The 22,877-nt window shown below is 45.3% G+C and overlaps 2 protein-coding genes across 2 annotated transcripts in view; both read right to left on the reverse strand.

Moving 5' to 3' along the window:
* The window catches only part of LOC149451665 (uncharacterized), a 215,653-nt gene that overhangs the window by 35,404 nt on the left and 157,372 nt on the right, over positions 1–22,877 (reverse strand). The gene's annotated exons all lie outside the window — the stretch shown is intronic.
* LOC149451668 (uncharacterized) overlaps positions 9,876–22,877 on the reverse strand; it is a 50,405-nt gene continuing 37,403 nt past the window's right edge. The window contains exons 5-8 of the mRNA XM_089690351.1: positions 20,101–20,235; positions 19,891–20,014; positions 16,355–16,600; positions 9,876–10,006 (exon numbers count right to left, since the gene is read on the reverse strand). Of these exons, the coding sequence (XP_089546477.1) occupies positions 9,876–10,006; positions 16,355–16,600; positions 19,891–20,014; positions 20,101–20,235 (636 nt within the window). The remainder of the gene's footprint in view (positions 10,007–16,354; positions 16,601–19,890; positions 20,015–20,100; positions 20,236–22,877) is intronic.

Consider the following 22,877-nt stretch of genomic DNA (forward strand, 5'->3'; position numbering starts at 1 on the left):
ATAATTGGAAGACAAAATAAAATGCAATAATGTGCAAAAATATATATTTATTAATAATATAAATCAGTACAAAATGGGGATGAAATCTAATAGGTGATGATAAATAATAAACAATACAAGATAACAGTACAATGATCTAATCCACAATAATGGGGAGAAATACAAGCCAGCAATTACTGCCAAATATTAATGAATTACATCCAACTGTCTGGAAATGTCGTGTAAGAAATCAGTAACTCAGCAACATGTGACAACAGATATACAAATCCCCCCCGTGATCTCTCTACAACCAGATATTCAACGCTCAACGTGTACCTTGCCATGACTTGATCTGGAATCCCATACACAGGCCAATCCAATCTGCTTACAATCTGAGATGAAGATGTAATGTTACATGAAGTAGTCTACCTTGTCATATATATACTGTATACATCCGGATAAACCATTGACTAGAAGCCAGAATCAGCTTCAGGGATATGTAAAATCAATCTTCCCCAGAGGAGTGAAATGATAATAATTTATACTGCAGGTAAAATGACGTCACATCCCCTCCTGTGCTCACCAGAACCGTTATCGGACTAAACAATGTATCTGGAGATATAAGGGGAGTACAAGTTATCTGAGGAAAATGAAAGTTCTAGTTCCCAATATGGACTGTATGGTGTCAGTGATGTCAGCTTTCAGTGCGCTCACTTCAGGGGGTGTCTGTGTCCGTCTGTTGCCCCTTGTCTCCTGTCTTGTGGGGTCTTGTTTTGTGATGTGTGTCCTCTTCTCTGTCCGTCTCTTACTTTTATCCCTCCAAATAAACCTAGGCGGGCAAAGGTTATCTCTCCTCACAATGCACCCTGGATGCGACTTGGCATGCGATTTGCATGGCATGCGACTTGCAAATCGTATGCCAAGTTGCACCCTATTGCCTGCTAATAGAGCGGTCACATGGGTGCATTTCCGACACTGATTTATACAGTAGTACATGTACTACTTTTGTGACGATTTGCATAGATATCTGTGTCAGATGTCTTGTAAATCGCAAGAATCGGCATCTTCACTGTACGTCGCACAATTTCTAAATCGGCTTTGATGTGACCGCGGTGTAAGGCCTTTTTATGTTTGATTTCCTGAGTGTTTTTCCGATTTATGGGAAATGCCGCATACTAGCAAAAGTGAATTGACATTTTCAGTATTGCATGCGAGATGTGGTCATGTGACTGCCTTAACTCATGCGATAATCTGGAGTGAATTGTGCCCATAGGGCCAAGAAATATTGCCAATAGGGTTCCCTTTCACATTCCTGTTCAATGTTCTGTTGTATGCTGCACAGGTACACTTCACTGTGGCTTTCTTTCTGACTCTTATTTGTGGGGCCTGTATACCAAGGGTTACCGCAGGTGGGAAGAGGATTCTTCAGGTGTAAACACTTTCTCTGACCCAATGAATGACAGTGGTGGGTGTGGCCTACCTTATATAAAGAGATGCAGTAGTGGCTGATTTTGCCTTGTACAGGCACAATATTTTCTGCAAGTCCTTGTCTGTGGTGGTTTGGGGAGGAAGAGATATTGTGGTGAATTGCCCCAGGCCACACTCACGCTGTGTTTGGGGGGAAGAGATATTGTGGTGAATTGCCCCAGGCCACACTCACGCTGTGTTTGGGGGGAAGAGATATTGTGGTGAATTGCCCCAGGCCATACTCACGCTGTGTTTGGGGGGGAGGAAGAGATATTGTGGTGAATAGCCCCAGGCCACACTCACGCTGTGTTGGGGGGAGATATTGTGGTGAATTGCCCCAGGCCACACTCACACTGTGTTTTGATGTGGGCTGTAAATGTTTTGCATGTTCTTCCTTCTAAGGTGTTTGTGTGTTATTGTACAATGATTGTGTTTATTATCTTTGCATTGTAATCCTAACACATGTCCATTGCTCTGCTCTTCCACTTTGCTTTATTTAGACTGAAATACATGGTGAGAAATGTATGTGTGGGGGATTTGGGGAGGTGGGAGGTGTTTTATTTTGGCAAGTATGTATTTTTATATTGATATTTCGATCTGCAGCTTGTTTTGTGGATAAGCCTAAGTGATATTAACCGTTTGTTTCCTGCTGTAACCTGTGAAAGCACAGTTCATTATAAGTATAATCTTTTAGATTGTAAGCTCTTATGAGCAGGACCCTTCTATTTTAGCAACATCAAGCCTGCTTTTTTTTTTTTTCACACCAAGATATTGAATGTAGCTTTATGTTGCTGTCCAAATAAATGTGGAATGTGTATTTGATCAATAAACATTTGTACTATGTATTTTTTGGGGGGATTATTTCATGTTCTAGTTGAATGTTGCACAGTGGCTAAATGGTTAGCACTTCCACCTGGCAGTACTAGGGTCATTGGTTCGAATCCCAGCCATGGCACCTCCTGCCTGGAGTTTGCATGTTCTCCCTGTGCCTCTGTTTCCTCCAGGTACTCCGGTTTCCTCCCACACTCTAAAGACATGCTGGTAGGTTAATTGGATCCTGTCAAAATTGGCCCTAGTATATGTATGAATGTAAGTTTGGGCTCTTAGTACCCCCCTTGAGGGTTAGGGACTGATGTGAATTTACCACATCTATATGTAAAGCGCTGCGTAAATTGACAGCGCTATATAAGTATCTGACATGTACTAGCACCCCTAACACTTATTTTTGCTAGCTATATAATATGCCCAAATTTTCCTTGTTAGAGCGCACATGTGCAAGTGTCAGGGCTCCCAGGTATGACCAGAGGTGTGTGACTGATGCAGGGAAACGCAGACTTCAGATATGTGATAAACAATACAATTTATTAACACTAACCATACAAACATAAACGCAGTGCAATACTAAACATAATACAGTGCAAACAAACCAAACCAAACCACCCACAGATAACAGTACATACAAGCAAGCGTCGTCAGGCAGGCCGGGTCAATATCAATTGGGCAGGTAGGTACAGGGGGAGCAAGCAGAGAATGGTCGGGGTCACAGGCCAGGTTCAGCAGGTAGCAAGCAGCGTAGTACAGAGGGTCAGGCAGAGGGACAGAAACAGGATGCAGGACAGATACAGGGCCCAGGACAAACACAACACCAAGGCAGAGTCTGTGGGTCTGGCCATCCCTTAAATACCCCAGCATCATCAGTTCCAGGTGTTAGCTGGCTGAAAGGTTGAGTCTCTGATTGCTGGGAGCACCCGCTGGCCAGCCCTGGTACTGCAGATCAAAAGGCAGGTGAGTCCCACCATTGCTGGCCAGTCCATTCCTAACAGCAAGTATGTCCAAAATAACAAACCAAAAGCCCCCTATTGCACCACAAGACCATGTTATATACCAATGAATAGGTCGTGTTCAATGTGCAGCTAGCTATTCTTTTTCTACAATCCTCTTAACAGTAATAAATTGGGCCCCCAATTTATGTTGACTTTGGGCCTTTACCAGCAAATATATATTCGCCAATGTCATATACACAGTATAGCTGCAAGCATACATTCACCAATGTCATATACACAGTATAGCTGCAAGCATACATTCACCAATGTCATATACACAGTATAGCTGCAAGCATACATTCACCAATGTCATATACACAGTATAGCTGCAAGCATACATTCACCAATGTCATATACACAGTAGAGCTGCAAGCATACATTCACCAATGTCATATACACAGTAGAGCTGCAAGCATACATTCACCAATGTCATATACACAGTATAGCTGCAAGCATACATTCACCAATGCCAAATCTACAATAGAACTACAAACATATATTTGTGAATGTCATATACACAATGGAGCCGCATGTAAAATTGCTATGGTGCACAAATAAACGCCAAGACGGCTGTTGGAGGAGGCGCTAGAGCAGCTGTCATACCGGAAATACGTCATGACGTTGGCGGAAGGATGTTTGCACACACCCAGAAGTGTGAGTGGATGGGAGTGTAGTTAGGAGAGTTTAGTGGTCATTTACAAGTCTATTTTTTAGTTTTGTGAATTGTTCTTTTGTGGAATTCCAGACCACATCTGGACATGGCGAGATCGCTGTTCTCCACTGAGGAGCTGATCCTCATTTGCTGGGGAAACATTACTAATAATTTTTGTATTTTCAGTTGAAAACATGTCCAATTCCTAGATCCATTGAGGTACATAGCAGAGGTTCAAGGTTCTTCCTAACTATACAGGTGGCACAGACACAAGCATACACCCAGGGCCACTGTTAGATATCACGGGGCCCCGTACAGCATACCTGACAGCCCCCCACCACCAGAGAAAATATCCAAATTATATTTATGGTAAAAATACACTAAAAACATTATTATTGGACATAATCCCAACCATATTCCTGTGAAATCTAAATGATAAAACTGTACTGGGTTCATAAATAAAGCTGTGTGTGTAATTGAGGTTTTGGTGCTCATGGGTGCTGTGGCCTGTAGAGTGGGAATCAGTGGTTTGTTTTTGTGGCTGTCGCCGTTTGCAGGTAACCTATGTTACACTATGGAATAGCTGCAGGTCATAATTTGACAAGCATATGGGTGCAGGTGTACAGCCCTGAACACAGACAGTGAGCATTCAGGGCCACTTCCCCACGCCTTCACACCTGTCAGATGACAACCTGTGTTCATACAGCTGCTGTGTCCCCATAGTGTAACAGGTGGCTCCACCCACATAAACAACCCCCTCATTCATGCAGTACAGGCCAGAGGACCTATGTGAATGGGGCATTTTTTACTTTTTTTTTTTCCTCAGCTCGTTAATTTCAATGGGCCGCCTAATGTGTGGGAACATGCAAAAATACTGCAGGCATGTTATTGTAAACGTGTGTTGGACCTAACCGCGCACATCTGCAAAGGGCATTGCATTTCTTTGCTGTGCTGGAAAATGTGTGTTCTTGCATGCGTTTCTGCACCACCAATGGTGTGAACAAGTCCTAAGGGCTGGTTCACACTATAGAAACAGTCTAGATGTGTTCCTGATGGGTTTTTTTCATGCCCTTTTGGCATGCATGTTTAGTGTGTTCCAGTACATTTTGGATGCGTTTTGGACACGTTGCATTGCATTTTTGTATCCCTTCCAGTTAGTTTTTTCTATTTTCTTTGTATTCAATGTAGTTAGGGACATGTGCGCTTTAGTACTTTCAAGGACGTTTCAATGTGTTCCAGTACAGTTCTGTGCAGAAACAATGCAGCGTGGTCAACTTTGTTTACAGCACCTGCAATGCATTGAAAATGCAAGCGCTGATGTGAACTATGACATTGACAACCACATAACCTTCTTTCTGTGTGTTTGTGATGCCGAAAAAGCAACTGAAACACATGTAGTGTGAACTGGCCCTAAAGGTTATTATAGGTCAGGGAACGGGACTGACCAGGAATTGTGAAATCAATCAGACTAGTGGTGAGATACAATCAGCAATTGTATAATAATGTGAGATCTGAGCTGGAGGTGATAGGAAATGAGACACATTCACTTGATCAGTAAATAGTTAAAAAGAATGGGGCAGTGTTCCATAGATTTGCATATGGGACAGGTGATGATGGGGTGGGGGAGGGGGTCAAGTTGTATAAGGAGACAGATTTAAAAGAAGAGAAAAAAGTTACAATGAAAAGGTGTTTAGTGTGAATGTTTTATTTCTTTGGGGGGATCCGAAACTCAGGATGAGGCCAACCAATGGAGACAAGTAAGGGGGAGGGGAAGCCTTCTACATACATTATATGTGCATATGTGTAAGCAGTTTAGAAACTGACCTTCAGGGACGCTGGCCTCTGCATCCAGAAGGGGCTGGAGCTCCCCCATAGCACCCCGGGCATTCTGAGGTACAAATACGTGAAGAGTAAAAAAAAGACACAAGTAAAGATGCGAGCCCTCACATGGATGTTAAACAGTCACATAGTACAGGCCCTGGTAGTAAGTCCTAGCCCTAACCAACATAGCAAAGTCCGCTTTCAGTTTGGGTTACTAAACTAGATGACCAGAACCAGAAGGGCTTAAGGCCAAATTCATATGGCCACTTGTTGGCACCCACACTGCAGCAAGCTGCTCATATCCTACAATGCTGACATAGTCTCTGGCTGTCCATTGATGATCATCATGTGAAGTGAAAAAATGCTGCGCTACATGAAACAATGGCACAATCCTTATATAACCAAAAAACAAAGTGAAAAAATAAAATATATATATATAAAATTAAGAATATTTTTAAGCATGAATCAAACAAAAGTCATTCAAAAAAATGAAGTTCAATCAATAAAGTGTTCAGTGAACCCTCCTTTGGATAACTAAAAATATATGAATCTGTCATCAATTCCCGTGAAGAGACATCCTCCACCATATATCTGCTCACCATCCTCCACCATGTATCTGCTCACCATCCTCCACCATGTATCTGCTCACCATCCTCCACCATGTATCTGCTCACCACCCTCCACCATGTATCTGCTCACCACCCTCCACCATGTATCTGCTCACCACCCTCCACCATGTATCTGCTCACCACCCTCCACCATGTATCTGCTCACCATCCTCTACCATGTATCTGCTCACCATCCTCCACCATGTATCTGCTCACCATCCTCCACCATGTATCTGCTCACCATCCTCCACCATGTATCTGCTGACCATCCTCCACCATATATCTGCTCACCTCACGCAGTGTGACCGCACATTATACAATGTTACCGTCTAACTGCACTTTTGGTCCCATATGGACTCAGAAGATCAGCTTGCTGAATGAAGACTCCAAAGTAATCTCCCTCCTGATTAGCGTCTTTGTATCAGCCGTATTCCTCATTAATAAGAACTCCACATGGTGCTTTATCCTTTTATACTTTTATTCATCAATTACGCATAAGAAATGCTCTCACGTTCCGGAGGTGTATATTGCACCATGTATGATGAACATCCAGTGATGTACTGATCAGACACAAGGTGGCAGTATCACCTCAGCAGCAGAGTCCTGCACATGCTCAGAACAGACACCATCCCTCATGTGATGCAAGGCAAAGCACGGGGCCCCTTAATGAATGCTATTGCCTGCTGTAATGTCATTCCGAGAACCGTTTGTAGAGTACTATAACCGCTGTCCCAATGAATGGCAACGTCATGACGTCATCCGCACACTCCTCCCCGATGGATGGTGTCTGTTCTGAGCATGTGCAGGACTCTGCTGCTGAGATGATGCTGCCACCTTGTGTCTGATCAGTACATCACTGGATCTTCATCATACATGGTGCAATATACACCTCCGGAACGTGAGGGCATTTCCTAGAAAACCGGTCTCAGAGGAACAATTTACAGATCATTGGCCTCCCAGAATATAAAAGCAAGCTCACTATTGAACCTCTGTGTTGTCCGCATACCCGAGGCTTTAGGCTTACGTAACAATTGTGTGGTGGAACGAGCTCATAGACTGGGCTCTTCGGCTGAATCCCGCAAAATTCCTTGTCACATCAAATACTTGAATTATGCGTATAAAGCACTCATCCAGCATTTCAGGAAACAACGCTCCCTGCTACTCAATGGTTACAAGCTCCTCATTTTAGCGGACTATTCCATGGAAGTTTCTAGTAAATGTTGTGAGTTTCAGAACTAATGCTTTGCTCTAATCCAAAAGGGGATAAGATTCACCCTGGCCTACTCAGCGTCTGCAGACCCCCGACAGTGGCCAACCAGTCTTTAAAACAGCAATGAAAGTAGAAGATTTTCTTCAGTCATTGCCTAAATCCATGGGAGGAGTCGCAACCACGTCCTCTGGGCTCCACTCTCCTAGGTCCAGGGAGCAGAGCAGCCCCAGGAAAGACCCTCCTAAGAGGCCCCATTATTCTAACAACTTTGCTCCATCAAGAGCTCACTGATTTTATTCATGGGTCTCCCCAAAGGATCCTTTTGTGGATAAGTATTTGGACTTCACTTACCATGCCACTTGATGCTTTCACTCTTTTCCAGTCTCCTGGTGCAATGTGGGGTGACAACTATTTACCTTCCTGCTGTCACATGGTCACATTGTCTGCATCGTATCTTTCTCGGTGGGAGGAAGCTATACCAAGGTAAATAATATACCAGCAGGTCAGGGATTTGATAAGCAGAGGCGTGGAGTGCTCGTATGGAAAAAACTGAAGTCCATGCACTATGGTGGTTGCAGTTTTTTTCCATTTTGTTATTTAATAATGATTAATTTGTGTTTTTTCTTGTTCACTTCACTGCCTGAAGCTTTTCAAAGTAATTATAGGAGCCATATCCCTTTCTACAGCTCATCATATGCAGCTACGCTCCCCTGCTAAACAATTACAAATGCTGAGGCACTTGAAGTGGTTGTGAACGGGTCCGGCACTCCGGCAGGAGACACACTTACAAGCAGCAGACTTTCATAGAATGGAAAGGTTGTGGGTGGCTCAGGCGCTAGGTTGGGCAGTAGTAGGATGGAAGGCAAGGGTGCTCATTTTAATCCATAAAAACCTGACATAAGAATTCATTATTATTATTATTATACAGGATTTATGGCGCCAACAGCTTGCTCAACGCTTTACAATATAACAGGAGACAATACAGCAACAATACAGTTCAATACAAGAGGGTTGGAGCTTACAATCTAAGGGGGAGGGGCTAGTGGTACAAAAAGGTAATAACTGTGGGGGATGGACTGGTAGAAGGAACAGAAGATTCCATTATTAGCTGAAGGCAGGAGACTTCCCTGAAGAGAAAGGTTTTCAGAGATTGCCGAAAAATGGAAATCGCTTAAAAGTGGGCAGAGTAGACGATAGTCAGATAGATTGGGGTAGAGCGTTCCAGAGGATGGGGGAGGCTGTGGAGAAGTCCTGGAGATGAGCATGGGAGGAGGAGACAAGGGAACTAGAGAGCAGGAAGTTGGGGGAGGAGCAGACAGGACAGTTTGGGTGATATTTGGAGACAAGATTGGTGATGTAATTTGGGGCAGAGTTATAAATGGCTTTATATGTGATTGTTAATGTTTTGAATTTTATTCATTGGGCAATGGGAAGCCAGTGGAGGGATTGGCAGAGAGGGGTGGAGGACACTGAATGGAGGCCAGTGGAGGGATTGGCAGAGAGGGGTGGAGGACACTGAATGGAGGCCAGTGGAGGGATTAGCAGAGAGGGGTGGAGGACACTGAATGGAGGCCAGTGGAGGGATTGGCAGAGAGGGGTGGAGGACACTGAGTGGAAGCCAATGGAGTGATTGGCAGAGAGGGGTGGAGGACACTGAGTGGAAGGCAATGGAGGGATTGGCAGAGAGGGGTGGAGGACACTGAGTGGAGGCCAGTGGAGGGATTGGCAGAGAGGGATGTTGGATATGGAACAGTTAGTAAGGTGGATGAGTCTGGCAGCAGCATTCATGATAGACTGAAGAGGGGATAGCCTGCGATGAGGTCGGCCAATGAAGAGGGAGTTACAATAGTCAAGGTGAGATATAACAAGGGAGTGAATAAGTTGCTTAGTAGTTTCTGAGGTTAGGAACGGCGTATCTTGGAGATGTTGCGGAGGTGAAGTCTACAAGATTTGGACAGTGATTGGATTTGGGGGTGAAAGGACAGATGGGAGTCTAGGATTACACCTAGTAACCCAGCATGAGGGGAGGGAATGATGGTTGTGTTATCGGTCTTGATGGAGAAGTCGGGGGAGGGGCATGGGCTGGGGGGAATACTAAGAGCTCAGTTTTGGAAAGATTGAGTTTGAGGAAATAGAGGGACATCCATGCCGATATGTCACTTAGTAGGTTAGTAATGGGAGAGGAGACTGAAGGGGTGAGGTGAGGAGGAGACTGAAGGGGCGAGGTGTGGAGGAGACTGAAGGGGTGAAGTGAGGGGTAGAAAGATAGATTTGTGTGTCATCAGCATAGAGATGGTAGTTGAAGCCATGGGAGTTTATTCATCCCTGAGTGCAACGATGATATGGGACATATGGCTACCGTGGTCTTGCAGATCTCCAATAAGGATCTCCAACTCACCAATGTCTATGCCCCCAACTCCCCTGGTAGACCCTTCTGTAGCTGCAGCTAATTGGATATTTCATAATCCCAGTATACATCAGATAGATGGAGGAGACTAACACAGTAGTAAATGATGGAGAGGACAGGTCAACACAAGGCCCACACATTTCAAAGGAGTCTACTGACTTTTCTACGCCATTAGCACAGGTGATTTCTGCCATGGGATTATTGGACCCCTGGTGATTGGCACACCCCACACACAGGGACTTAACTTTCTATTCTCACAATACATTTGCCAGGCTAGACTCTTTATTTCCCTTTTACCTCACGTACGTCATACGGCCATACACGACTTGATTATATCAGGCCATAGCCCCACCTCTATTTCTTTGTCTGACCCTCGAATCACAGGCCCCCCCAAATATTTGGAGATTTCCTTCCTATCTGACATGTAAGGTGGACTTCATACATGCTGGTAGCAATGCTTGGCTAGAGTACACCACCACTAATGAATCCCATCAATGTGACCCACACTTGTTCTGGGAAGCTGCCAAGCCTTATATTAGGTGAATAATTATTTCATGTTTCCTCATTTACAAAGAATGCTTTGAAAAATTACAGAAAGGCCTGTGAAAGGCTTCGGGAGGGTCAAGTACTCAACAGAATACCTCTGAGCACAGAAAGCATTGGCATGAAGCCAAACACCTCTTTGATCTTTGGGTAGAGAATTACAAACATATAAATTGTTCCTATGCTGATTCCCAATTGTGTAAATATGGTGATAAGGTGGGTAAGCAAAGGGTCTTTCCAACCAACTCATGTAGCCTCCCTAAAGGATACTTCTGCTGCCCTTGTCTCCTCCTCAGAAGAAACCAATAAAATACTGGAAGATATTTGTGCCACTCTATATCTAGATCCAAGACCTTGAGGTGACCACAAAATTCTTAGACTCACTTCATTTACTCACTATTGGCCCCTCCTACCTGCAATCTGTAAATGTCCCTATTTTATTAAAGGAAGAGTCTGAGGTGATTAAAGGCTTACCTAGTGGGAAATCACCTGGTCCTGATGGCTACACACCAGCATTTTATATGATGATGGACTCTCATCACCCCTCAGCTACTGACAGTATATAACAAGGTTTGGGAGGGGGGCCATACCTTCCAATGGGTCACCAAGACTATGAAATTGATTTCTAATAAGGGCAAGTACCCCACTGAATCGGGGTCATACTGAACTATATCCATCCTAAATGTGGACACTAAAATACTCTCTGAAATAGTCACATCCCTCTTGGCTGCAATATTACCCTCCCTTATCCATACTGCCCAGGCTGACTTTATTAACCCCTTCATGCCGGCACCTCCTGGCCCTTTAAGAGTTTCAGAAGTCGGGAGGCAGGGCGGGATTTAGGGGTTATGTGAGCGCCATGACGAGTCATCACGGCGGTCACATGATCAGGAAAGGTCCCGATTGAAAGAGGAGACTGGGACCTTTCCGTGAGTACCGGACATGTGTGCTGGGAGTGGGCAGAGCGTGCGCTCTCGGCACATATGTCCTTTTTTAATAGAAAGCAAATGTACAGCCGCTCGGCATTTAGGCCAAGACTCCTGGAGGCCGCACATTTGCGTTCGGCTGGTGTGAAGAGGTTAATGGTAGACCAGTGGCTTCCAACACTCAGAAAGTTATTGCAGTGCAAGGCAAGGCAAGGTACACCCGTCTGAGGATCGAGCTATTATTACATTGGATGCTGGAAAAGTCTTGGATAATGTCAGCTATCATTGGCTTGCTCTGGTTCTTCTGATGGGCTTTTCAGCAGTATGGATTCTGCACCTTCACCCAGGGTGGTAGCTGCAGGTCTCATATCAGGTGAAATATTGCTGCACGAAGGGTACTCACCAGGATTTCCCCATTTCACCTCTTCTTTTCAACCTTGTCCTGGAACCTTTCTCCCGTTACCTTTCCTCCAGAGCCCCAATACATGGGATTCAGACAGGTCAAGAAGAACTCTGTGTAGTCCTATTTGCCGATGATATTTTTTATGGCGGATCCTGTGGCAGATATTCACATTCTCCATCAGGTCTTCACAAGCTGCCTACAGTGCTCTGGCCTTCCAATCAATTCTGCTAAGAGTGGAATACTTTCCTTATCTCTAACCAACACCCTTCCCTGGGCCCAGCAGTCTCTCTTCACGTAGCAAATGTTCAGATCACATATTCAGGCATTACGATAGGGAAGGAGCCATCCTCGGTCTATCATTACTACCCTTCACTGATATCTAAAATAGGAAATGAGATGGAAACATGAATGTACCGTCTCCTATCACTTTTTGGGGGATGCCACCTGTTCAAAATGGTGAGCTTTTCTTGCCTTTTGTACCCTCTTCAAACAATTTCTTTACTGCTTAAACAGGGGGAGCAAAAAAAAAAAAAAGGGTGGAGCACACTTTCCCAATATTCGATTGTATGACCTTGCCTGTTTATTGTGTATAGGGGCAGATTGGATACTTCTGTGAATCATCACCAAGATCACATGGTACAGGGCTATTCCCAACAGACTTGTACCATGTGACAAGCTGTGACCAATCACAGCTCTCACAGTATTTCTCAATAGCTGCAGAAATGCAGCCAGAGAGAAGGATAAATTATTGTTTTTACAGATTTTATAGCTGTAAAAAAAACATAAATAATAAAATTAAAAGAAAAAGAAAAATGTAAAAAAAATGTTTGAAAAATTAGAATTTTTGCTTATAAACTAATTTGGGTTATTTTTTTTTTTTACTAAAAAGATATCTGAATACATTTTAGCCGATTTATGAAAAAGATTATTTGCAAAATTTTATAAGAAAAACACTTTTTTCAAAATTTTTGGACATTTTCATTTATATAAAAAAAAAAATTCCAGTGGTGAATAAATACCATCAAAATAAAGTTTTATCGGTCTCAGGGTGCGGGAGTGTGACCTCAGTGGGCGGGAGTGTGACCTCAGAGTGCGGGAGTATGACCTCAGAGTGCGGGAGTGTGACCTCAGAGTGCGGGAGTGTGACCTCAGAGTGCAGGGAGTGTGACCTCAGAGTGCAGGGAGTGTGACCTCAGAGTGCAGGGAGTGTGACCTCAGAGTGCGGGAGTGTGACCTCAGAGTGCGGGAGTGTGACCTCAGAGTGCAGGGAGTGTGACCTCAGAGTGCGGGAGTGTGACCTCAGGGTGCGGGAGTGTGACCTCAGAGTGCGGGAGTGTGACTTCAGAGTGCAGGGAGTGTGACCTCAGAGTGCGGGAGTGTGACCTCAGAGTGCGGGGAGTGTGACCTCAGAGTGCAGGGAGTGTGACCTCAGAGTGCAGGGAGTGTGACCTCAGAGTGCGGGAGTGTGACCTCAGAGTGCGGGAGTGTGACCTCAGAGTGCAGGGAGTGTGACCTCAGAGTGCGGGAGTGTGACCTCAGGGTGCGGGAGTGTGACCTCAGAGTGCGGGAGTGTGACTTCAGAGTGCAGGGAGTGTGACCTCAGAGTGCGGGAGTGTGACCTCAGAGTGCTGGAGTGTGACCTCAGGGTGCGGAAGTGTGACCTCAGGGTGCGGGAGTGTGACCTCAGAGTGCGGGAGTATGACCTCAGGGTGCGGGAGTGTGACCTCAGGGTGCTGGAGTGTGACCTCAGAGTGCAGGAGTATGACCTCAGAGTGCGGGAGTGTGACCTCAGAGTGCAGGGAGTGTGACCTCAGAGTGCAGGGAGTGTGACCTCAGAGTGCAGGGAGTGTGACCTCAGAGTGCGGGAGTGTGACCTCAGAGTGCAGGGAGTGTGACCTCAGAGTGCGGGAGTGTGACCTCAGAGTGCAGGGAGTGTGACCTCAGGGTGCGGGAGTGTGACCTCAGAGTGCGGGAGTGTGACTTCAGAGGGCAGGGAGTGTGACCTCAGAGTGCAGGAGTATGACCTCAGAGTGCGGGAGTGTGACCTCAGGGTGCGGAAGTGTGACCTCAGGGTGCGGGAGTGTGACCTCAGAGTGCGGGAGTGTGACCTCAGAGTGCGGGAGTGTGACCTTAGGGTGCTGGAGTGTGACCTCAGAGTGCGGGAGTGTGACCTCAGAGTGCGGGAGTGTGACCTCAGAGTGCAGGAGTATGACCTCAGAGTGCGGGAGTGTGACCTCAGAGTGTGGGAGTATGACCTCAGCGATTAGTATGGGAGCGTGTCTGATGAAGGAAACCAAGGGCTCTATTTATAGAACATTCATTGGACCAATGAGACAATCATTCCTCCAGCTGTGACAACATCTGGCTGTATGTTAGGTAACACAGTGATTTCCTATGATCGCCGGCTCCATCTAGTGGCCACAATGAGGTGATTTTTCTGAAATATCTCTATCAGTAAAACTAGCCCAATATGATATTATGGCCACTAGATGGAGCCAATGATCATAAGAAATAAAATACGGCCAAAACTCCTCCCAGCTGGAGAATGCTGGTCACATCCATTCAACATTGTTCTCCATAGACCTCCAAGTGTTTGTGAAATCTCCCACCACAAAATGTACTCAGCCAATCACAGGGCAGGACTCCATTTTTATTCTTCTCCTGCCATCAATGGCCAACCCGGTCCCACACTTCATCCATGTCTTTGGTGACCTCTGATCTCCTTATGAACTGTTTCTTCCATGATGATCAGCCATGGAGTATATCTGAGGTATATATCAGGGTGTGCTTCTTCCCCACATGAGAGCTGGGATGTCCAGCAACATTCATCTAGAAGACATTTCCCGCACTCAAGGCACTAATACACCTCCAGGGTTGTGTGGGACCCCTGATGTACAGGAAGACAGGACTTCAGTGAGGAACATTTCCTGCACTGAGGCCAGGAATATGGCTTCTTCCCTGTGTGAGATCTCTGATGGAGGTAAAGTTTGGACTTTACTGAAAAACATTTCCCACACTCAGGACAGGAATACAGCTTTTCCCCTGTGTGAAATCTCTGATGTGTATGAAGAGTGGACTTATCTGAAAAACATTTCCCACACTCAGGACAATAATATGGCTTCTCCCCGTGTGAGATCTTTGATGTGTGGAAAGACGGGACTTCACTAAAAAACATTTCCTGCACTCAGAACAGGAATATGGCTTTTCCCCTTTGTGAGATCTATAATGCTTGTAAAGGTTGGACTTCTCTGAAAAACATTTCCCGCACTCAGGACAGGAATATAGCTTTTCCTCTGTGTGAGATCTCTGATGTGTGGAGAGATGGGACTTCTGTGAAAAACATTTTCCGCACTAAGGGCAAGAATACGACTTTTCCCGTGTGAGATTTCTGATGTGTGTGAAGAGTGGACTTATCTGAAAAACATTTCCCGCACTTGGGACAGGAATACGGCTTGTCTCCCATGTGAGATCTCTGATGTTTATGAAGAATGGACATCTCTGAAAAACATTTTCCACACTCAGAACAGGCATACAGCTTCTCCTCCATGTGAGATCTTTGATGTGTGTTAAGATTGGACTTCACTGAAAAACATTTCCCACACTCAGGACAGGAATATGGCTTTTCCCCCATGTGAGATCTCTGATGTGTGTTAAGATTGGACTTCACTGAAAAACATTTCCCACACTCAGGACAGGAATATGGCTTTTCCCCCGTGTGAGATCTCTGATGAGTGTGAAGATAAGACTTATCAGAAAAACATTTCCAGCACTCAGGGCAAGAATATGGCTTTTCCCCAGTGTGAGATTTCTGATGTCTGTAAAGTTTGGACTTATGTGAAAAACATTTCCCACACTCAGAACAGGCATACGGCTTCTCCTCCATGTGAGATCTTTGATGTGTGTTAAGATTGGACTTCACTGAAAAACATTTCCCGCACTCAGGACAGGAATATGGCTTTTCCCCCGTGTGAGATCTCTGATGAGTGTGAAGATTGGACTTCTGTGAAAAACATTTCCTGCACTCAGGACAGGAATACGGCTTTTCCCCTGTGTGAAATCTCTTATGTGTGTGAAGAGAGGACTTCTGTGAAAAACATTTCCCACACTCAGGACAGGAATACGACTTATCCCCTGTGTGAGATCTCTGATGTACGATAAGATGGGATTTCTGTGAAAAACATTTCCCACACTCAGGGCACGAATACGGCTTTTCCCCCATGTGAAATCTCTGATGTGTGAGAAGAGTGGACTTCACTGAAAAACATTTCCCGCACTCAGGACAGGAGTACGGCTTTTCCCCTTTGTGAGATCTCTGATGTGTGTAAAGATGGGACTTCTGTGAAAAATATTTCCCGCACTCAGGGCAGGAATATGGCTTCTCACCCGTGTGAGATCTCTGATGTGTGTAAAGACTGGACTTCACTGAAAAACATTTCCCGCACTCAGGACAGGAATACGGCCTCTCCCCCGTGTGACATCTTTTATGCACATTAAGACTGGATTTAGAACAGAAACTCTTCCCGCACTCAGTACAGGAGAAGCTCTTCCTTGTTGGAAGGCCGTCCCGGTCCCGCACAGTCTGAGGTTCCTCAGGATACAAGGAATCCGATGGTCCATCTACACTGGGTGGTGCCGGATGGACATTGGAGGGAGCCGGGTTTTCTCCTGGACTATACTGTGTGATGTCCTCATCTTCTACTTTCCAGTTTGGAGACAAAGTGAGACAATCCTCGGAGGTTTTCCTCATCTCCCGGCCATGGACTAAAATACAAAGACAAAGAGGATTACTAGACAGGAGCTGATTGGTTCCCCCAAACCAGGACTCCGCCCACATCAGGCAGCTTGGTCTCTGAGGAGCTTACAATTCCACCCTCAAGGGAACTAGGAAATGGCTCCTCTGATCTCCTACCAGGTCATTTCTTTATTCATGGACCTTAGTCAGAGAGTGAGGAAACAACCAGAACTGTCTTTTATAGGAGGGACAGTGATGAGGGGATTATAGGACGAGGGTCCCCACCCCCTCTATCACTCATCGCCATCTTCCCAACACAAGAAGTACTGCACTTCCTTATTTACTCCATGATTTAGTCATGAAGAACAGCGGGGCTGAGCCCCACCAGAGGTCAGAGAGTGAGGATGGGGGAAGAACAACCAAAATGAAGACTGGACTGATCCTGAAGACCACCATCATTGGGGTATTGACTCCTCCCTCATTATCACTTTCTGTTTAAGGGTCCAAAGTTGGAGGATGTGATCACATTATTATCACCATGTAAAAGTCTGTGCTCCAATCACATCATCCGATATAAAATGTCCAGCTGGGAGGAAATGGGTGTAACAAAAGAGAATCCATATTATGTGTATATATAGCAGTGGGGGGAGGGGGAGAGCAGAAGTCAGGACTATGTAATGTACAACATAGAGTATATAGTGCAGGGGTCAGGAGTATGTAATGTACAACAGAGGGATATGATCTCCATGTATAATACATAAGGGGGGATATGATCTCCATGTATAATACATAAGGGGGGATATGATCTCCATGTATAATACATAAGGGGGGGATATGATCTCCATGTATAATACATAAGGGGGGATATGATCTCCATGTATAATACATAAGGGGGGATATGATCTCCATGTATAATACATAAGGGGGATATGATCTCCATGTATAATACATAAGGGGGGATATGATCTCCATGTATAATACATAAGGGGGGATATGATCTCCATGTATAATACATAAGGGGGGGATATGATCACCATGTATAATACATAAGGGGGGGATATGATCTCCATGTATAATACATAAGGGGGATATGATCTCCATGTATAATACATAAGGGGGGATATGATCTTCATGTATAATACATAAGGGGGGATATGATGTCCATGTATAATACATAAGGGGGGGATATGATCTCCATGTATAATACATAAGGGGGATATGATCTTCATGTATAATACATAAGGGGGGATATGATCTCCATGTATAATACATAAGGGGGGATATGATCTCCATGTATAATACATAAGGGGGGGATATGATCTCCATGTATAATACATAAGGGGGGATATGATCTCCATGTATAATACATAAGGGGGGATATGATCTCCATGTATAATACATAAGGGGGGATATGATCTCCATGTATAATACATAAGGGGGGATATGATCACCATGTATAATACATAAGGGGGGATATGATCTCCATGTATAATACATAAGGGGGGATATGATCTCCATGTATAATACATAAGGGGGGATATGATCACCATGTATAATACATAAGAGGGGATATGATCTCCATGTATAATACATAAGGGGGGATATGATCTCCATGTATAATACATAAGGGGGGGATATGATCACCATGTATAATACATAAGGGGGGATATGATCACCATGTATAATACATAAGGGGGGATATGATCTCCATGTATAATACTTAAGGGGAGATATGATCTCCATGTATAATACATAAGGGGGGATATGATCTCCATGTATAATACATAAGGGGGGGATATGATCTCCATGTCTAATACATAAGGGGGGATATGATCACCATGTATAATACATAAGGGGGGATTGCTGTAGGAAAGTCCTGGATTCTTTCTTGGATACACAGAATATAACTGGATATAACATTTATAGCGAAAGTTGATCCAGGGAATATCCGATTGTCTCTCGGGGGGTCAGGAAGGAATTTTTCCCCTGCAGGAGGAGATCGGATCGTGCTTTGCTGGGTTTTTGCCTTCTGGTGGATCAGCTGTGGGTGTCGGATTATAACTTTTATTTCTAATGGTACAACTAGATGGAATGTCTTTTTTCAGCCAGACTAACTATGTAACTATGTAGGTCCCACACCACTGCCTCCCATCTCCTGAGACTGCACTCAGTGACTTGGGTCTGAGACACTACAGACATATCCCTCCACCCGGCACAGCCAGCAGATAACAGAGAAGGTCCCCTGGAGGAGTCAGGCACAAGGCAGGAGACCCCAGTCACATGTCCTGGGTGCCTACATTATGCAATGCTTAGAGGAAAAATCAACATTTTTCTGCCAGCTGAACCCCAGAACCTCCATAAATCCAGTCTAGAGACATAAATTGTGTCTGCAGCACAGAGAAGGAAGATTATCCGAGAGAAATCCAGGAATACAGGACGGGGAACACAGCTCAGGAAAGTGACCAGGGGATTACAGGCTGATATCACCCAGTCCCCGCCCTACTCTGGACCAATCAGTGAGCAGTATGGGTGGAGGAATGGATTTAGTGTTCATGACCCACCTGTGCTGATCTCTGTAGGAGTGTCCTCCTCTATAAATGTCCCCGTTATTCCATCCTCCTCCATAGACTGCTGATCATCCCTCACATACGCCTCTTCTTCTTCTGATTTCACCTCAACTTTTATATACATCAGATCTTCAACCTAAAACAAAATAATATTAGAAGAGCTCATCTGTAAAACATGAACTCCAATATTGTGGCATCACATAAAAAAATCACTTCTATGAGTCCATGTTCTGAATGCTCCGTCCCACCAACCTTGTAATGGTGAGGGATGGTGTGACCTTCCTGTGTGGAATCCCGGGAATACAGAGGACGGGGACATCTCTCTGGTGGGTTCCTGGTATTAGGTGGCTCCATCATCTCCTTGTGTCCTTCTGAAAACTCCTCCATCACTCCATACTCCTCATCCTCCTCTTTATACTCTTCTTTAACATCAATATTATCATCCCCGAGGATTCCACTCTGAAAGATATAATAAAACATTCATTGTAACAAACATGCTGTGTATAAATCACAACGACCAATAATTGTCATCATCTACCTGATGATGGTGAGGGATGGTGTGACCTTCCTGTGTGGAATCCCGGGAATACAGAGGACGGGGACATCTCTCTGGTGGGTTCCCATGACTGGATCCATCTGTAGGAAACACACACACTGACTGAATCCATTGTTTCTATGTGTTTATCAGATGATGGGGGATCTAGGTGGATCCTCCGTACTGCTCTCTCCTTTACAATAAAGTCTCCTCTTACCCGGTGATGTGAGGGGCGGCTGATTGTCCATCATGACGTCCTTGTAGAGATCCTTGTGTCCTTCTAAATACTCCCACTCCTCCATGGAGAAATAGACAGTGACACCCTGACACCTTATAGGAACCTGACACACACAATGATACAGTCACCATCCAGACACATCCCTTGTCTGTTACTGGAGAATGTCCCAGAATTCCCGGCACCGCTCACCTCTCCTGTCAGCAGCTCCATCATCTTCTTGGTGACTTCTAGAATCTCCTGCATGTTGTGTCTCTCAGGGTTTAGGGAGTCACATGGAGGCACTGCGATGGTCATATGATCACCTGACTTCAGAAGAGGAAATCTCTGTATTGAGGAACCAATAGGAATATCATGTTAGACTCCCAGAATCCTCCTCACCTCTCCGGTCAGGTCTGTGTTTTATTAATAGAGATAAGAGTGATGTCATGTGACCTCCCAGAATCCTCCTCACCTCTCCGGTCAGGTCTGTGTTTTATTAAGGGATACGAGTGATGTCATGTGACCTCCCAGAATCCTCCTCATCTCTCTGGTCAAGTCTGTGTTGTATTAATAGAGATAAGAGTGATGTCATGTGACCTCCCAGAATCCTCCTCACCTCTCCGGTCAGGTCTGTGTTTTATTAATAGAGATAAGAGTGATGTCATGTGACCTCCCAGAATCCTCCTCACCTCTCCAGTCAGGTCTGTGTTTTATTAATAGAGATAAGAGTGATGTCATGTGACCTCCCAGAATCCTCCTCACCTCTCCGGTCAGCAGGTAGATGATCTCCAGGGTGAGGTTTAGTATCTTCTCAGTCATGTGACTCCGGTCCTCCTCCATCCTCATTGGTGCCATCATGTGATCTATACAGGTCTCCTTGTAGACGGATAACTTTGGGAAATGAAAGTAAGAATGATTTGGATGGTATTGGTCACACAATAATAGGATGTGGATGTGAGGGGGGAATAGGAGGGTTGCTGGACATTGAAGAATTACTCCCCCCATGGGAAGACATTTTGTTTGGACTGTTTAGTGTTTGTTACATCTTGAAGGACCTGGAACCCTCTTGTCCTGTCGGATCAGAAGTTCCCTTTTCTCTGTTGGGTTTGTTTTGTTCCTGAACTGGTTTTCAGCTGAATCAGGACTCCTCTAAGAACAAGTGCTCACTGAGTGAAGGAATGTCCTTCTCTATGTTACTTGATATTCCAGAACATATCACATGACCAGTGAGACAATACGATGGTTACGATTGTCAATTCTGTAAGGTCGGAAAAATATGTACAAGTGGGGGGGCACCACAGACCCAGAGACCTCCCCTCCTTCGGAGTACCCTTAGCCCTCCAACCCCCTATTCCCCCAAGGCCCTGCAGCCTGACTACCCCTAAAAGGTCCCAGATTCCCCCTTCAGAGGCCCTAAAGACCTTCAGCTTTACTAAACCCTCACAGCTTCTCAGCTCCTCTACTTCCCTCAGACCCCTCAGTATTTCCCTCCCTCTGACACCAATGATGGAACATATTCTTCATGGCCGGCTGGGGAATGTTTTCTTCCTCCTGAGCAGCAATGTAAGGGGCTCTATGCTCCATACTCCTGACCCCGGCACTCCATCATTGTGTTGGCTGCATAGTGTAATGATTGCCCATTGGCTGCCTGTGTAGTGTCATCATTGCCCTTTGTAGGCCATGTATGGTCAGGATAGTCCTTGTCTTGTCTATTTATTGTCAGTGCTGTTTGTTTAGAGGACCATATTACTAGAATTTATCTCCACAATGAGGAGAATGTTCCGGCCCTGGAAGTGGGGGATGTTCTGCCCCTGAAGGGGTTCATCTGGGTTCCCACACTATATATGTGTGTATCATCATCTGCTGGAGATAAAAGACATCACAGTGACTATGGAGGAAGAGGATGGACATGACTATGGAGGAAGAGGACGGACATGACTATGGAGGAAGAGGACGGACATGACTGTGGAGGAATAGGATGGACATGGCTGTGGAGGAAGAGGACGGACGTGACTGTGGAGGAAAAGGACGGACGTGACTATGGAGGAAGAGGACGGACGTGACTATGGAGGAAGAGGACGGACGTGACTATGGAGGAAGAGGACGGATGTGACTATGGAGGAAGAGGACGGACGTGACTATGGAGGAAGAGGACGGACGTGACTCTGGAGAAAGAGGACGGACGTGACTATGGAGGAAGAGGACGGATGTGACTATGGAGGAAGAGGACGGACGTGACTATGGAGGAAGAGGACGGACGTGACTATGGAGGAAGAGGACGGACGTGACTATGGAGGAAGAGGACAGACGTGACTATGGAGGAAGAGGACGGGCGTGACTATGGAGGAAGAGGACGGGCGTGACTATGGAGGAAGAGGACGGTCGTGACTATGGAGGAAGTCCTGTCTCCAGAGGTTTCCATTTCCAGAGATGTTTCCTCTGTTAATGATTGGTGGGACACAGACAATCCAATCTTCATACATACATTGAGGCCCTCTGCCATTCAGAGAGGAGATGTTTCTGATCCCCTCCCCTGACACATGATCTCCCTGCCTGCAGATTCAGAGTGAAGGAGAAATCTTCCACACTTATCAGCTGCTCATTGGGGGACCTTTCCCATCCCCCCACTGCCACACACAGCCACAATGCCAATGTGAACGGGGTGATTAGGGAGTGCTCAGACACATTAATAACACCCTGTGCACACTCCTGCAGCCTATTAGCACCCATTTCCCTCTCTATGTCTCAGCAGATCTCCTGCAGCCTATTAGCTCCCATTTCCCTCTCTATATCTCAGCAGATCTCCTGCAGCCTATTAGCGCCCATTTCCCTCTCTATGTCTCAGCAGATCTCCTGCAGCCTATTAGCTCCCATTTCCCTTTCTATGTCTCAGCAGATCAACAGATTCTCTGTTTTTTTCACATTCAAAAAAATCCCCGGAGGAGGTAATCTGTATATTAATCCCTTCAGGGGGATGAGTTGATCTT

The sequence above is a fragment of the Staurois parvus genome, unplaced genomic scaffold (genome assembly GCF_062004578.1).
Source record: "Staurois parvus isolate SC_StPar_1 unplaced genomic scaffold, SC_StPar_1.0 ptg000526l, whole genome shotgun sequence".
Taxonomy (NCBI): Eukaryota; Metazoa; Chordata; class Amphibia; order Anura; family Ranidae; genus Staurois; species Staurois parvus.